At 32.7% G+C, this 17474-nt stretch overlaps 1 protein-coding gene and 1 long non-coding RNA gene across 8 annotated transcripts; one reads left to right on the forward strand and one right to left on the reverse strand.

Moving 5' to 3' along the window:
* Nucleotides 1-9496: 9496 nt before the first annotated feature.
* On the forward strand, nt 9497-10365 carry LOC123900036. Of its 2 annotated transcripts, none has more exons than XR_006805789.1 (3): nt 9497-9748; nt 10011-10150; nt 10207-10365. It is a non-coding gene; the product is annotated as an uncharacterized LOC123900036 (long non-coding RNA). The 2 variants fall into 2 exon arrangements; XR_006805788.1 differs by having other exon boundaries at nt 9497-9688.
* A 568-nt stretch (nt 10366-10933) lies between these two features.
* Nucleotides 10934-17399, reverse strand: LOC123900037 (probable galactinol--sucrose galactosyltransferase 2). Of its 6 annotated transcripts, XM_045951331.1 has the most exons (15): nt 17059-17243; nt 16706-16832; nt 16137-16344; nt 14601-14842; nt 14308-14398; nt 13804-13852; nt 13621-13712; nt 13417-13524; nt 13177-13287; nt 12539-13091; nt 12392-12459; nt 12166-12300; nt 11676-11893; nt 11456-11544; nt 10934-11312 (listed from the first exon to the last, which is right to left on the reverse strand). In XM_045951331.1, the coding sequence occupies exons 2-15, from the start codon at nt 16821-16823 to the stop codon at nt 10977-10979; spliced, it is 2418 nt and encodes an 805-aa protein (XP_045807287.1). In that variant the 5' UTR covers nt 16824-16832; nt 17059-17243; the 3' UTR covers nt 10934-10976. The 6 variants fall into 6 exon arrangements, with proteins under 6 accessions (XP_045807287.1, XP_045807289.1, XP_045807291.1 ...); XM_045951333.1 differs by lacking the exons at nt 16706-16832; nt 17059-17243 and adding an exon at nt 17252-17399; XM_045951335.1 differs by lacking the exon at nt 16706-16832 and having other exon boundaries at nt 16137-16341.
* Between the last annotated feature and the right edge of the window lie 75 nt (nt 17400-17474).

Below are 17474 nucleotides of genomic sequence, written 5' to 3' on the forward strand. Positions count from 1 at the left end.
AAAACATAATCTTTATTTTTTAAAAACAAAACTTTATTTTTTTTTGTTAATCTCTTTGAATTAAAAAAAAATAGAAAAATAAGTTTGATTCATGTTTTTCTCTTCTACCAAAACCATTTGCCCTAGAACACTAGAACTAGAAAAAATAGAAAGAAGCATAAGACAACAACGAAGTAGAAGACGACGACGAATACAATCACGACGGTGTAAGAAAACGATTCCGGCAAAGATTCTATTTTTTTTTTAATTCAAAAAGATTTGAAAATAAATCTTTAAAAGCTTTATTTTGGAAATAAACTTTATTTGGGAGCAAAATAAGAAAATTTGTTTTTTAATTTTATGAAAAAAATAATAATTTTGTACGGAAAAAAATTTATTTGTAGGAAATTTTTTTAAAATTTTGTAGGAAAAAAATTGATTTGTAGGATTTTTTATTTTTGAAAAAAAATAAATAAGAAAATTCTTTTTTTTTTATTTTGTAGGAAAAAAAATTTAAATTTCTTTTGTAGGATTTTTTTATTTTGGAAAAAAAAATCGTTTTTTTTATTTTGTAGGAAAAAAAATTAATTTCTTTTTTGAAAAAAATATCATTTGACGTGGAATTAAAAAAAATAAATATAAATAATTTTTTCCATGTATACAAGCCACATCAGCAAATTTGCTTAGTCACTTGTCCTGCTGTACACCCAGGGGGCAAAATGAGGGAATCTATTTTTTACAGGGGGTAAACAGAAAAAAAATTTGCATAGGGGGGTAAACGAAAATTTGCTTATTTTGCAGGGGGTAAATGATCATTTACCCTGATTTTTTCTATATGGAGTGGGTATGCTATCTCAATTTTAATTTTTGTACCCCTATTTAATAATACCACCATATAATATTTTTAGGCGCATTATTTTCAAAGTCACTGTGCAGTGGCCCATACATAGGTTCGACCCGGCCTAGTTGGAAACTCACAAACCCTAGACACAAAATCGCACATCAAACGCATATAAGTACATCACATCACCAACTGGAAGAACCAAACAAATACGGCGGCAATCAAAATGGAGAGCGATTCAATAACCTTTCCCCTTTGCTCACATAGTTCCCAACCACTCCATATCTCATATCAAACCTATACAATCTTGTGCAAAATCACTCAATTGCTCGAACCATCATTCTTAGTATCGCAATTTCACTTGCAGTTTCGCTCAATATCTCATGTTGTGTGCAACCTTTATCTTGATCGGGTAAGTGAATCACATAATCCGAAGTTGTTTCAATTTGGGGTTTTTAATTTGATGGAATTCTCTATACTATATTACCTTGTTCCACCGTGATTTGTTATATTTTAGGGTTTTGTTTTTTTTTTATTATTTAAAAAATCGTATATTTTATTTGCTGCAGCTTGATGCTCTATTTGTGACTTCCTTTAAATTATATTTATCATTTGTATATGTTGGTCAATTAGATTTGTGTATCGGTATTATATTCATTGCAATCAGATTTGTTCCACTTTTCTTAATTTGTTGTATTCTATTTGTTCTAATCGATTGATTTATATGGTTTGCTTCTTATGTAAGGAAATCAACATGTGAGAAAAGTTGCAACTCATTTGTATGAAACATGCTTGTTTGTAAGTCTTCTTGGCTAAGTATATTGTTAGAATTTAATTATGAATTATTGTTACATTGTTAAAGTCTTTTACAGTTATAATATACTTCATGTTGTCTTGATATCATATAGTTTCGTTTGTGCTAACCTCAATTTGTTTGGTATTGTTTTTTGCTCGATTTAAATTGATGTCCTTGTTCTAAGTGTAGAAATTATTATTGGAGAAGAAATGTTGTTTTTCATATATCATGACATGTTGAATTGTGATAAATAATCGTTTTGTGTAATATGGATTTTTTTTATTGATATTAGTTCTTTGTATTTCTTTTTGTGTATGTGATCTTTCTTTGTTTCTTTTCATTACAATATTTTTTTTTTATAATTTTATCATTTTTCTTTAATATTTTTTCTTAGAAAATGAATAACAATTATAATATATTTTTATATTTTTCCTTATCATCTGTTAGGTAAATAAGGATAAGGATGATACTAGGGTACCTAGAGATGTTGAACCTAAGTATTTTATAGGGGTGTTCAAAAAATCAAGTTATCCATAATCACATCACTAACCAAATCATATTTAATTTTAATAGTCCAACCCATTTTAGAAAAAAACAAATTGTAAACTGGCACTATTTTTTGTAATTAGTTTGCAAATTGAAAAAAAACCAACTACTCTTCTCTTCTTATAAAAAAACCACCTTCAATCTTTTTCTTTTTTTCGGTTCTCATTTACTGTTACTCTCCCCATTTTAGTTTTTCTACATTGTACTTAGCTTTTCTACAACAGCCCACTTACCTTTAATAAAACTCAGATTCTCACTCGAAAGAGTATGCTTATGCTTTCATATCTAATTTTGCAACATTGTTACATCCTTAAAAGGAACCATACTTTCTTTTATTAACTTTTTAGTGGCCTCATCAATGGACCCAAATTGAAAAGTTTTCAATTTCAGCCCATTAATAAAAGAAAGAGTGGTGTCTTTTAACGATGTCACAATGTTGCAGAATTAGATACCAAAGCATAATCTAGTGAGAATTATTGAGTTTTATTTAAGGTAAGTGGGTTTTGGTAGAAAAACTAAGCACAATGTAAGAAAAACTAGACTGGAAAATAATTAACAAGTCTTTGTTACTTGTTTTACAGAAGGAATAATCAATATGTCAACATTTAAATAGCTCAGAGTAAAATAATATATATATATATATATATATATATATATATATATATATATATATATATATATATATGTATATATATATATATATATGTATATATATATATTTGTGTGTGTGTGTGAGAAACATAGACAAATTAATAATCTTAATTATGAACTCATTGATTCAATGGTGTTAAATAGTCAACGACTAATTCATTGATTTCTATACTCATCGGGTGTTGCAATGTATGACATCTCCTCCATTTGGTTTTCATGAACCCTATTTCACCAATTAATAAACTTCATAATCAATATACACAATAATGGAGACCAAATAATGTGTACCGATTATCGAGTTTATTAATTGGTGAAATAGGGGTTCATGAAAATCAAATGGCAAAGATGTCATACATTGCAACACGCGATGAGTATAGAAGTCAAGGAATTTGTCGTCGACAATTTAACCCCATTGAATTAGTGAGTTCATAATTAAGAATTAGTGACCCCATATATAATTTTTTTTTTACTCCGAACTATTTAAATGTTGAAATATTGATTATTCTATCGGTAAAAGAAGTAGCACATAATTGGGTTTCAAGTTTTCAATTTGATCTCATTGATGAGGTCACTAAAAAGTTAATAAAAGAAAGAGCAGTATAACTGAAGTTTGTCCAGTCTCTAAAATAATTTTACAATCAAACACAGTACAACTGAAGTTGTCTTGTCTAGTCCCTTATTTTTTAGCAGATCAAACTCATCCTTAATTTTTTTTAAAGGAATTAGAGGGTTGAAGTTCAATACCATCATTCATCAAGTATAATTAAAGGTGGGTTCCCTAGGTTAGCCTTCCTCTTTTTGGTAAGTTTTGGCCAATTTAGAACTATAGGATTATAAACAAAACAAATTGGTTTTTTAAAAAAATAAAATAAAATTGGGAGTATTAGGTTCCTACAATACTCCTAATGTTCATTGGATGCTATTTTATTAACTAACAATGAAATATACATGATAATCCTATCTTTCTCCTGATTATCATGTAATTGTCGATACACTTATTCAAATTGGGTTTAATTTGTCATGTGCAATTGTACATGTTAAAACAACCAAAAGTAATGGTTGTAAAAAAAAAAAGGCTTAAATGCAGTTTTGGCCCCCCAAGTTTACTAATTGCTCGATTTTGGCCCCCCTGGTTTGAATTGCTCGATTTTGGTCCTCCATGTTTAGCCCCTTTTGCAATTTGTGGCCCCTCTTGACTATTTTGACCAAAACTATGCTGACATGGATATGCTTTACATGTGTCTTAATTTAACTGGTCAAAACAAATGTGTATAATTTATTTTTAAAAAAAATAAAAAAATGAAAGCCAAATAGGCAAGGTCACGTGAGAGTTTTTTTCATTGTTGTCATTCCCAATTACTTCATCAGAAATAAATCTGAGATATTCAACATCTTCTTCTCATCTCATTTCATCCCAGGTTCTCATATTCTTCTTCTTCCAAATTAATTTGGTACTCTATCAACTTGAACAATCTGGATTCGCCGCACTTGCTATTTTATCTTGAACAATCTGGATTCGCCGCACTTGAACAAACTGAACTTGAACAATCTTGTTTCCCTAAGTTCACCGAATCTGGATTCGCCGCACTTGCTATTTTATCTTGTAAGCTGCATAATGATGGTGATGGATGTCCAGCTAGTAACTCATCTTGCAACACTTCATTGTGTTCTAGCCATAATGATAACTCGGTTCTTATTTCTCTCAAATGTCTAAATATTGGCTTTATTTCTGATTTTATAGCTTTGGATGACATCTTGTTTTCTGACACAAGGTTATGAATGGGAAAAAAAATGCTTGTATCATAGTATTCAATGTCTGCTCAACTTTTTTATCCTTTCTGTCTTGCCATTAAAAAAAAAAGTACTATGGATATAATACAAGGAGGCTAGGCCATATGTACAAAGAGGAAAGCAGTAAAGGCCACAACAGACCCCTCTTCAATTCCTCCACAACCTGCAAACACCAGCAAAACACCAGAAAAGCAAAAAACCAAGGAAAAACGCAGCAGCAAGCCGAGCCGCGCCAGAGACAATTGTTTGTTATTGTTCAAGTTGATAGAGTACCAAATTAATTTGGAAGAAGAAGAATATGAGAACTTGGGATGAAATGAGATGAGAAGAAGATGTTGAATATCTCAGATTTATTTCTGATGAAGTAATTGGGAATGACAACAATGAAAAAAACTCTCACGTGACCTTGCCTATTTGGCTTTCATTTTTTTATTTTTTTTAAAAATAAATTATACACATTTGTTTTGACCAGTTAAATTAAGACACATGTAAAGCATATCCATGTCAGCATAGTTTTGGTCAAAATAGCCAAGAGGGGCCACAAATTGCAAAAGGGGGTAAACATGGGGGACCAAAATCGAGCAATTCAAACCAGGGGGGCCAAAATCGAGCAATTAGGAAACTTGGGGGGCCAAAACTGCATTTAAGCCAAAAAAAAAAGTAATAATTAAGTTTTAATGAAAAACAACAATTATTTATTAAAAAATTATACATTTAATATAAAATGCACAAAGTTCCAATAAAAATTTACTACTCCTTAACATGCACAAATTTGCACATTCTAGAAAAGCTCATTCAAATTATGTATGAATGCTGTATGATGAGTTTTTCCTTGCCCAATACTCATCTTTATGTTAAACTCATGCTTATAAGTTGTATTCTATGTTTGTGATGGATTGGGATTCTAGGTGATGTTAATTTTGTTTGGACTAAAAAATGCAGCAAATACTAGTTTTTCCACTACACCAATCGATTGGCAGGTCCCTCTTGATCAGTGAATCGATTGGTAGTATATACTGTATGGTGGGGGGAAATTGATTTTTCAACTGTAACCAATCTATTCGCGAATCAATTCGTGAATTTGTTCGCAAATAGATTCACACTGCATATAATTGAGAAAACACACATTTTAAGTTTCAATTGATTACCAACAGATTTTAGGACATGATTGCAACTTCTAATTATGATTTTTAACATTTTAATACACCTAAGATTTGTCAAGTTAAGTGCTTAAGAATTAGAAATTAGACGACATAATTATAATAAGGAAAATGATGTGTGGACTAAACGAAATTAGACGATTGGCGTGGCTATTACTTTGACCATTATGTATAGGCAAATTTTTAACTACCCATTTCAAAGTGAATTGTGTGCTTAGTGTTTGCTCAAAATAAAAGATAAGGAAAGAGAGAATCAACACACATCAATTATACTGGTTCATCCTGAATAGTAAGGGTTACGTGAAGTTCTCACGCTCCGTGAGTATCCACTATGATCTAGAGATACTAGTAATCTCAAATTACAAACCTCCTTGATCTAAACCAATATCAATAAACCTTAAGCCCTGCAAGCTTAATATCTACCTCAGTCCTACAGACTAAATGTGTCACTCAATCTGGCTGATCATTTTCTTCAGTTTACTTTTTCTTCTGGTGGCCTCGGAGCGCATCGCTCCTTCTTACAGCTTATTTGGCTCTTATGTATCTAGGTTATTTGGAATGAAAGAAATCAAATACTATTCCAAAACTCAAAACAGTCCTTACCTTATTTGTTAGACAAGGTCAAACTGTATTCATACTGAAGACAACAAATTCCATTATAGCTTCCATATAAAATTGGTTAAATATTTAAGTTATTTAAAAAAAATTTGGGTTAAATATCTTTTTAAGTCTAGTCCATTATAGCTTCCATATAAAATGGGGACCTTTTAAGTCTAGTCCGTATTTAATTTTTATTAAGCTGTAAAAATGGGTCGGACTAACGGGCCGGCCCATTAGCCCACGGCTTGGGCGGATCGGGCTTAAAAAACCTAGACCAAATGAAATCGGGCCTTTTAGGCCCAAGCTCGTGTAGCCAAATGAAAATTGGGTTGGGCCGGGCTAGCTCATAGGGCTTCGGGCCGACCCTTAATCGAAAAAATTATGCCATTTTTGTAAAAATAATATCAATTAAAATATAAAAAATTATCATCTAATTGAAAAGTTATTATAAAAAATATAATTTTTTTTGTTACGATTATAAAAAATATAGTTAAATGTGTAAGCATAATAAAAACAGTTTACCTAAAACTCTTTAAAAACTTAAGTTTATAATTTTATTAATTTGATTTATTTTTTTTTATAAGAATCAAACTTGAGTTTAATTGATATTTAGTGCTGATGTAAAAACTATTTACACTTGCATACAATTATATCTAAATAGGATTGATAATTATGAGAAACTAATAATCAAAGTCATGTAAAAAAAGATCGAATAAATGGGAAAAAATAAAATGAAATGGGTCGGGCCATTAGCCCATATAGGCTGGGCCGTGCTCAGAAATGTGTAGCACAACAATAATTGGGCTGGGCTAGCCCATATATATTGCCGAGCCCACCGTGTGCCGGGCTGGCCCATTTGATAGCTCTAACTTTTATTATATTTTTAGTCCCTAATTTTTTTTTAACATAGTTTTAGTCCTTACTAAAACTAAATTTGTTAAAATATCATTAAACTCTTAAATTTACTAAAATTTAGAATTTTGTAACATGATATCATTGATATGAATTAAAAATGAATTTTTTAAACGGCAAAATTTCATGATAAAAGTAACGAAAATCATGACCTATAAATCAAATTTTGAGCTAGTTTTTTCTGGATGATCTTTTTATGATGTTCTAAAAATACATTAAAAAAATCATTCAAAAATACACGCTGACTTAATAGTAGAGACTAAAACTAATCGCAGCGCGGGATACAGATAAATACTTGATTGAATGTATAGATAAAGAATTTACATATATATTAATCTATAAAAAATTAACCTCATGTAAAAACAGAAAAATTGCAAAGATAACTAAGCACTACCTTAATTATTGTTGGGAAGAGGTTTATGAAAATGGAAGGAAAAATAAAAAAATAAAAAAAAATCCCCGTTAATTATGTACTAGTATTATTACCCAGAAGATGGCATTCTTATGCCTATGTGGCTATGTCTTTCTTTATAATTATAACTAATGAAATTTTATTTTCCTTTAAGGAAAAAAACACAACCTTGCTATGCCAATTTGAGTTTTGAAAGTTGTAGTAATTGCGGAATTTATGTGTGGTCGTTGGTTCATGTAAGTGCAAGGGGTGACTTTTGGAATATTGTGCTCAATAAATATGTGGGGTGAATTTGTAATTATCATAAGTTATATTGTCATAATTGAAACTATAATTTTTTTAATGACATAAACTGTATAAGCCACTATATTTATGACAATTTAGATGAGCTGAGCAACCCAATCTTCTGAAATGGGTAGACAAGTTGTCACCTTTTGTATACCACTACCACCCCTTTATTCCTCAAAATCCAAAATTTATAGCCAACCATATTAGAACAACCGAGCTTTCGATACTTTTGCCACTAAATACCATTGTACTACTCTGTCCCATAATATAAGCAAAAAAAAAAAAAATTCACACTTATTAAGAAAAGTAAAATATGATAATTTTAAGGTTGACTTTTTGTGTGTTTGTTGAAATAAGTTTCATGGGAAGATGTAAAATAGTCTCAAATAAGCAGTAACCTAGGACTCTAGGAGACTAATGATTTATGAGAAATTAGGGACCTTAGATAATTTAGAGAGTCGATCATGATTTTATGTATTGATTATACAATTTTTTACATATAATTTCCTTTGCATTTTCATATCCATGTTTTTATATTAATTAGGCTTTAATGCATTTTTGATCCCCCTATTTTGAAAAACCTGAATTTTTGATCTCCCTATTTTAAAAGCCAACTTTTTGATCCCCTATTTTGAAAATTCTAAACTTTTGATCTCCTATTTTAAAAGCCAACTTTTTTATCCCCAATTTTGAAAAACCTGAAGTTTTGATCCCCTATTTTAGATTTCTCTGAATTTTAGTCACCGAACTCAATTTGGTCAAATTTTTGTTGTGTCCATGATGACAAAACGTTTTCATGTCTTTAATTTTTTTACATCAAATATTTTAAAACTATTAAAAAATAAAATAATTAATTAATGATAATTTAAAAAAACAGTAAAATTAATCTCTATACATGTATATATATAATAAAAAATCAGTAAATTACCCAAAAAAAAGTTAACGATTGAGAACAAAGTCAATGAACGATTGAGAGGAGCGAACAAAGACGAAGGATGTTAACACGAGCGTGGTTATTTGTGTTTCTGATTTCTTATGGTGTCATGATTTGGGAACCAGCGTTTGCTTTTTTGACTTCTGTGAGTAATTTTCTGATTTTTAGTTATATAATAATGTAAAGAGTTTTATTTTAGTTATTATTATATAATGTAAAGAGGTTTATTTTATTGTTTTTTAATTATCATTAATTATTTTATTATTTTAATATTTTTAAAATATTTGATTTAAAAAAATTAATGACATGAAAATGTTTTGTCAACATGGAAACTGTCACATCATTAATGAGCTTGGCACATCAACAAAAATTTGACCAAATTGAGTTCGGTGACTAAAATTCAGAAAAATCTAAAATATGGGATCAAAACTTCAGGTTTTCAAAATAGCAGATCAAAAAGTTGGCTTTTAAAATAAGGGGATCAAAAGTTAGATTTTTTAAAATAGCGGATCAAAAAATTTGCTTTTATAACTCATCAGTTGAAGGCAGTTGAAGGGACGGCATTTGTGTACTAGTAATTCCTATTTCCTTTCTTCAGTCACCACCACCAAACTGACTTATCGGCATCACAACTTTTTGCATTGGGAGCAGATTGTCAAAGTTATGCTAAAAGCAATGGTCGTAAGGTTTGTTTAACGTCCACAAATTCCTCTGAGGATCCTCACCGGTTCAGATCATATTGTCTAGAAAGTCAATCTAAACTTCTGAGCTTAGGAAGGTTAGGACCGGCTACTCCCGGACTACCTTTCACCATACAAGCCTTTGATGATTCGTATTGGTGCGCTGATCTTGTTGACAAACACTAAATCAACTTCAGCATCTTGTGTATACATCTTGGTTGCTTTCAGTCAATAATACAATCATTTGAGACCTTTTTTGTTAGAAAAAAGGTCATAAACAAGATGTAGCAAACAATTCATCAATTTAGAAATACTTCTCCTCTCTCTACTCCCATTATTAATTTACAAAATTGTTTAAATGCACAATGAATCTTTTATTTAGGCTTAATAATGATACAAGTTGAAATCGTTTGGCAACAGGTTATAAACCAAGTCTGTTTTTCACCTGATGGACAATGGGTGGCAAGTGCATCTTTTGATAATTCTGTCAAGTTATGGAATGGGACTACAGGGAAATTTGTTGCTACCTTCCGCCATGTTCGGGGTGTCTACCAGATCAGGTACGCGAAAGATATTCCATTAGAACTGTGATTCGGTTTATTGTGTTTCGCTACAGTTGGTCTGCAGACAGTAGACTATTGTTGAGTGGCAGCAAAGATTCTACATTGAAGGTATGCATAGTTTCCCTTTTCTTTCAATGAATCAAATAAATACCAATGGATATTATTTAGCTTGGTTTGTACCTTAAATTACATCAACTCTCATTAGCAAACAAGTTCTTAAGTATGTCTATATAAATACAAAAAACTAGTGTTGTTTTTTAAATCATATGAAGTGATTTTTTCACAATAATTTAAAACCTTTTTTACTTTATGGTGATTATTATTTGATTAACCTAGGTCTATTTTCTTGTGGAAAAGGTTTATTGTGTTGATTGGAGTCCAGATGGAGAGAAGGTGGCTTCTGGTGGTAGAGATAAAGTAATGAAGTTGTGGATGGGCTAGCCTAATTTTTGAATGATTGTTCTTGGGAGTCTACAATCCGCGTCACTGACCTCACTTTTACTCGATTACGAGCCTTTGAAGGTTTTGTAGGTTTCGCACATACTATACATATAAAGACAAATGGTCGATCAATGAATTAATGATGTGTGTATTCAAGAAAGAAAATGGCTACAACTATAAATCCTGAGGTAATCAAAATTGAAAACACAAAATTCCTCAGGATTGATATAAGGAGATAAAGTGTCTAAAATAAGAAGACACAGTGTTTATTTTAAAGTTTAATTACTAATAACCGCGCCGCGTCAATAAGATTACCACGTAACTCGTTGAACTTCACAATTGACTGAAAATCATGATTTTATTAATTCATAAGAAGCAACCATTATACATGTATCTCTAATGACCATATATACATGTCCTTAACTGGAACTGGGATGTAGAAAGTTGTCAATCCAGACTCTGACTCATAGTTGAACTCAGTTTCATTGTCGTCCACCACACACTTCGATGGCCTCTGGGAGGAGTAAACTCCAAATCTTCCACTTCCCCTCACTCTGAGGCTAACAAATGCTGTTATTGCTTTTTCAGAATTGTTAGAACTGAAACCTCCATCATGCACTTCACTTGCTTTGTGGATTTCAAAGTGTTCCACAGCTCCTCCAGTGTTAAACATATCCAATAGCCCTATCGGCGCAAATGAAATACCTTGCGCGATTTCCTGTTGAACAGCATAAATTCATTCAGCTTATCATAGGCTTCAAATCAAAACTCAATGAAAATGTCAATTTGGTCAATAGTCTAATGCTTAAGACAAAGGATTTTGTAAGGAAAAGCATGTGATCTGAGTGGAGAAAAAATTACCTTGATTGGATAGAAATGGAGAAGCTCATACTCTAGAACTTTTAGAGTCACCGGCAATGAAGCACCTGTTGGTAGCCGAATTAATTCACCTAAAATGTGGATACTTGTTAGCTTTAACAAAATTGAATTGAGCCACTAAATAAAACCATAATGAATTTTAACAAAGTATGCAGTTACTCCACTCCTTGAAATTGAGAAATTTTGTGTCTAATAAAATTACCCGATTTGTAAGCATAAACAACTGCATCACCGTTCCAATCAGCACCAGCTACTTGAGCAATGAGGTCAACATCAGAAGTACAAACAGAGCCACTAAGTGTCCCAGGGGTTTCACAATGAATACGGTTTTTCTTCTCTATCTTGCACCACCCAGCACCTTGACAGTTAAATACACCAACCACTCCACTACATTTGTTCAAATTCCATATTTTGAGCAAGCTGAAAATGCATATTAATACATAAGATTCAACCATTTCAAAAAAAAAAAAAACATAACATTCAAGCACACCAACAAATAACTACTTTTCGAAAAATAGAGGAAGGGGGAGGTCATTATAAATTGTGACCCTAATGACTATTTTAGAACCGCTTCCGAAAGAATTTGAACTCTTACCACTGAAATGCTACCTCATGGACAAATTAGTAACTACTCAGAACTTCTGAGTCAGAAGCATGGCTTGATAGAAAAATGCATAGAAGATTTAACGAACCTATTTCCATCTCTTGCTGGATCAACAAAGAGAGAGTCAAGAGTAGGTCGGGCAGGTAACTGAGAGCGGAGAACTGAGCCATCGGGAAGAACTAGTTTCTTTAGAAGATCAAAATTGTGCCTTCCTGGCTTATCACTGTAAAAGCAACAAAAATCACATCATAGTATTAATACATTTTCATGTATATCCAAACGTTGAACAAGAACTGCAATGAATGTCAATATACCTGACATAAATTGGACCTCCACTGATTGCACGAGCTGCAGCATGATACTCGGCTGCTGGATGTAAACTCTGAAATTATAGCAGATATTCAATCTTTGTAAAATAGGAAAGTGTAGATTCATTGATAGTTATTATTATTTGTACTTACATGAAACATGTCCCAGTCAGGTTGCATAAATTCCCCAAGGAAAATTGAGTTATACGCAACAGACGAAACATGAATGGTGTGGGAAGCAGGATCGTGTGGGTAAAAGTCATCGGAGGCTCTCACAACAGCAGTCTGCTTGGCACTATAGAGGCCATCGGTATTGTGACACATGCAGGCAATGCATCCATTGTCGCGAAAATTTCGAGCAATAGAAGCCTCAAGCGCTTGATGATAGCTACGTGTGATTGAGACTCTGCCACCATGTCCTGAACCAAGGGTCTCAATAATGTTTTGCACATCAACCTTCACTCCATCTACTCCACACGAAGTTAAATAAGCATGAAGCTCGTTGTAGAAATCGAAGACCTTCTTCGGATGAACCAGACCTAAGCCATGGACAGCCAAGCTGTCCATGACGACGTCTGGTTGGTTGCCTAGGACGCCTGGAGAATGTATTGGGTATGCCAAGGAAGTGTCGTAATGTTCCATTCCAATTGCAGCCGGCTTCACTCCACCCCAATAACCAGCTAGAGCATGCCAAACATAAACATGTCTGTCCATTGGAATCAAGAATTCAGAAACATAAAATAAGGATATGAAATTCGAAATTTATAGGATCTCAAGAGGCTAGACTATACTTCACATTGTGGCGTTGCTTTGTTTGATCCACAACATGCTTCAGGCCATTACTCTCACCATTCTTTTGAAATTTGGTGTTTTCTTTAATACCAGTCAACCTAGTTGCAAACCTACAAGTTATCACATTATCCGAAGGATCAATTGCACATTTCTAAATATAAACATCAAGTATACAAAACTGAATTAGGACTGTGTTTATGAAAAGCATATGGTAAATATAGAAATAGATAAAATCTTACTGTGCTCCTTCTTGTACAGCACAATCGGCATCTTTTGGTTTACTCTCGATCTGTTGCCAACCATCATCAATGATGAGGAACCGTGGAGATGTGCCTCCCTCTGATAGGCTGAAGTACAAAAATTTAGTATCTAGAAACATCATCTTGATCTCTTGTCACTGATCATATAAAAAATCTAAACACACCTATTCTCTAACTAATTACCTTTTCAAGCCTTCCTCGATACCCTCAGCTGTCACATCGGTATAGAAAGCATCCCATGTGCACCAGCCAAACCAATCAAGAAAAGACGGCAACTGCATATGGTCGATAAAAAGGTTACAATATCCATTACATACATAATGATAAATGGATCAACTGGTGATATTGCCAGGTGGAGATTCTTACTCTTTTCTTCTCACGGTGAAGGAAAGTTTGCATTTGTTTTTCAACAGCCCTTAATGACAAGCAGAAAAAATAGTAAGTAACACTACATTTCTCAATATACAAATATCAATTTCACCAAATGAGAGATATATTCTTTCTAAGAATAATGCAACACACTCTTTAACATACATAAACTCATTAGGCATATAACTACTATAACAAGTTGAATTAGCAATGGATAATAAGAGATGCAACATCATTAAGTTCTTATCTAATTCATTCCCTTAGTTTTAAAGACACAAATATTGAAGTTGAATTACCACGGAAAATTGCCGGAAAACAAGAAATACGTCTTTAACTCTGTCTCTGAGTTTAAAGACACAAAGATTAGAGACCAAATATTTTTTCCGTCTCTAATTTCTACCAGCACTCCAAATTTTTTTAGTTGTAGATTTTGAAGGGCATTGGAGACCTCGTAGATAAAAGATCACGATTCAAAAAGACAAAACTAGTAATACGCCTTACTTGACAGCTTGGTTGATGACTTCGAAGGGATTGGTCCCAGCGTGCATGTAGACCAGGTGAAGGCCTTGATTTGTCTCAACAGAAGGATCTCCTACAAAACCAAACCACACACACATCCAAACGAAAAAATTGATTCGGTTCATCGGAACTCCTCCCTACACATAAAATTTAATTTCTCCAAAACTATAAACTCCATTTGCTTGATTTAACTGATATACCGAGTATTCTCCATCCAAATAGTATTTCCATTAACCATAGCTTCATCTCATCATCATTTCAAGTTTGGAACTCACCACTTTCTAGGCAAATCTCTATCTCATTTTTGTGATTTCCTTGTAGGACAGCACGAAACTGGCCTTCCAAAAGAGGAAGCAAGACAGTGTAGATAACTGGAGAATTTTGCTGTTGATTTCTACTTTCTCTGGTCTCTATAAGCATGAATTGAGTCTCCAAAGGGATATCCCTCCCACAAGTTCCCACTCTATGTGTCATCCACCATAACTTGAACCGGAAGCAACACAAGAATCGAAGATCCCTGTTCATAAATTCAACTGAAATTTAGTAAACTAGATGGTTGCTTGGGGAGTGGATTCTCTCCCGTGAATAGTATATCCAGTGAAATCATGGCCCTCTAATAAAGAAATTCAAAAATATAGAAAGAAGAGAGAGAAGGATTTGATGGCTGAGATTAAAACTGGAGGGAATCCGGTGGATAGTACACTGGAGACAATCCACTCCCGGTTGCTTGTGTTGTGTGTCAAGCCAACAGTCCAACTAAATTCAGCAAAGCAAGGCTTTTTAATGGCCAGTTGGGTCCTCAAATACATCTAGTCTCGAATGCATCAAAATTATAAAAGCTTTCCTGAATGTGTCTTTTGTTGGTAAAAAATTTGGTTCTCGAATGTGTGTTTTATTAGTTTGTTGGTTTCCTGAATGTGTCTTTTGTTAAGAAGTCTCACATCGGTTGCGAGATGGCCTGACTAAGTGTTTATAAACTAGCGGCAATCCTCCCTTTACAATCCGGTTTTGTAAGGATTAGTTAGGCCCAATACTCATTTTTCTGATGGTATCAGAGCCTATCCACAATTCGTTGGGCCACTTCGTTGGGCCGCCTGCAATCCTCACTTTATAAGCCGGTTTTGTAAGGATGAGTTAGGCCCAATACTCATTTCTTTTATTAACAAAAGACACAGTCAAGAATGTATTTGAAGTTTCGATACATTCAAATGATAATGTTCCGCACATTTTGGGACCAAAATAACTGTTTACTATTTTGTTAACTCAATCATACCTACCCAAAATCAAAATTAACAGTCATGTTACTCTATTTCTTTTTGTTGCAGTCAAATTTTATATGAACAAACTTGATCAAATGAAGCAGGCTTTACGAATAAAAGCATCGTGATGTAATTTAATTGAAGAACATATACTACAAAGCATCATTAAAACATGATTTCATATAAATTTCTTTCTGATAACAACTATATAAACTAAATCATCCAGTCTTTTGTGGTATAAATTGGGGTTATCTCGAGTCAGTTAGGACTGCATGAATGGTAAAATTCAATCTCAAAAGTCTTATCTTTGTTTTATTTCCACGGTTCAAACTTGACTGATCATCGTCATGTCTGCTCTAACATTTCGACCTATGAATCACTAAAACAAACAAGAACACCAGACACCGGTAATAATTTAAAAACATTACAGAACGGTGTCAGATACTAGTCACTACACGTGACTGGTACTACATTGATTTCGAAAAAGCGTTACCAATTAATAAGAATAGGATACTAGCAAATTAAGTTGTAAATGGTAAAAAAAAAACTTACTGTAAGACACCAATTGGAAAGACATGAAGACTTTTGGTGTTGGAAGCAGTGGCACCAATAAAAGCACCAGTCACAATGTCCTTTCCAGTTCCTGGTGTTAGCACAATGTTGTCTGGAACTTCACTCAGTATGGTCTTCCCATGAACCATCAGATTACTGTCGTTAACCGATATCCTAGGTGTCACCGTCATCTTCGAACTCTTCACTACTGCAACAAAACAGACACGGATCAAACATTTACAATCATAAAACTAAGAGTTAGCTACACCCTTTTTTCAAGTTGAAATCAAATGAATCCAACTGTGCAACATAAATCTAATGTGACAAACCCATTTAAATTTCAACTAAAAGTGCATGTTGAAAAGAGTGTATTAGAGAGTTAAATTCTAAAACTAACAAATTACTATCACTATTATAAGAAAAATATCACTTTTTAAGTTCATTGAAAAGCTGATGTATCTGGTCTATATTAGTTTTTAATGAACTTAAAAAGTGATTTTTTAGGTATAATAGTGACCAAACAAATATAATTCTATATGTCAAACAATATGTGATTTACAATTATAGACCTAGGGACTTATGATGATGGTTAATAAATGTTATGCGGGAATTAGAGTGATTTCGATGTGGCAGCCATGAAGGAGTAATCCTTGTGGAGTGTTCTGGAGCTACTGTTGTCCTTAGCATGGTCGTTACCTACCCAAATTAAGATATATAAACAGGAAAAATCATACCATAAAAATAAAGAATATGTGAGTTGATGGTTATATTACTTAAGACAGAAAGCACCACCGCCAAGTAACTTATCTTAATCTAAATCATACACGAGAAAACAAGTACACATTAAAACAACAAAAATCTACACACACACCACCGCCAACAAATAACACTATAATAATTATAGTAATATATATCCACTCACCGCAAAACAAAAGCGTTATTTAAACTGAAGTAAAGCTTGAGGTAGCAAAGTGGAAACAGCAAAAGTGTAAACTCCTCAAAAGTTATTCTTTTACAAAAATAAAAAGCACGAAATAACGAACTAGATTATCGTTTTTTCAGTAATTTTGAATGATATATATGAACAGGAGTAAAGAGGGGTGAGGTTTTTATACCATCTGTATTCTGTAGTGGTAAAGGTCGAACAAGTTCTAGGAGATATTCTTCCATGGACCCAAAAATTGGACCACATTCTAGACCTTTGCTGCTCTCATATCGTGACACGTGGCATGTTTTGTGAGAATTGGTAATTATTTACTGTCTTGGAAATGACATGAATAAATATATATATATATATATATATATATATATATATATATATATATATATATATATATA

This window comes from Trifolium pratense, linkage group LG7 (assembly GCF_020283565.1).
Source record: "Trifolium pratense cultivar HEN17-A07 linkage group LG7, ARS_RC_1.1, whole genome shotgun sequence".
In the NCBI taxonomy this organism is placed as follows: domain Eukaryota; kingdom Viridiplantae; phylum Streptophyta; class Magnoliopsida; order Fabales; family Fabaceae; genus Trifolium; species Trifolium pratense.

Bases quoted from the DNA above. Each gene is read 5' to 3' on its own strand.
- LOC123900037 (XM_045951331.1), bottom strand. From the start codon at position 16,823: ATGCTAAGGACAACAGTAGCTCCAGAACACTCCACAAGGATTACTCCT. The intron at 13,525-13,620 runs GTAATTAGTTAG...TTTGTACTTCAG, and splicing joins ATCGAGGAAGGCTTGAAAAG to CCTATCAGAGGGAGGCACAT. The intron at 11,545-11,675 runs GTAATTTTATTA...TCCACATTTTAG, and splicing joins TGTTTATGCTTACAAATCGG to GTGAATTAATTCGGCTACCA.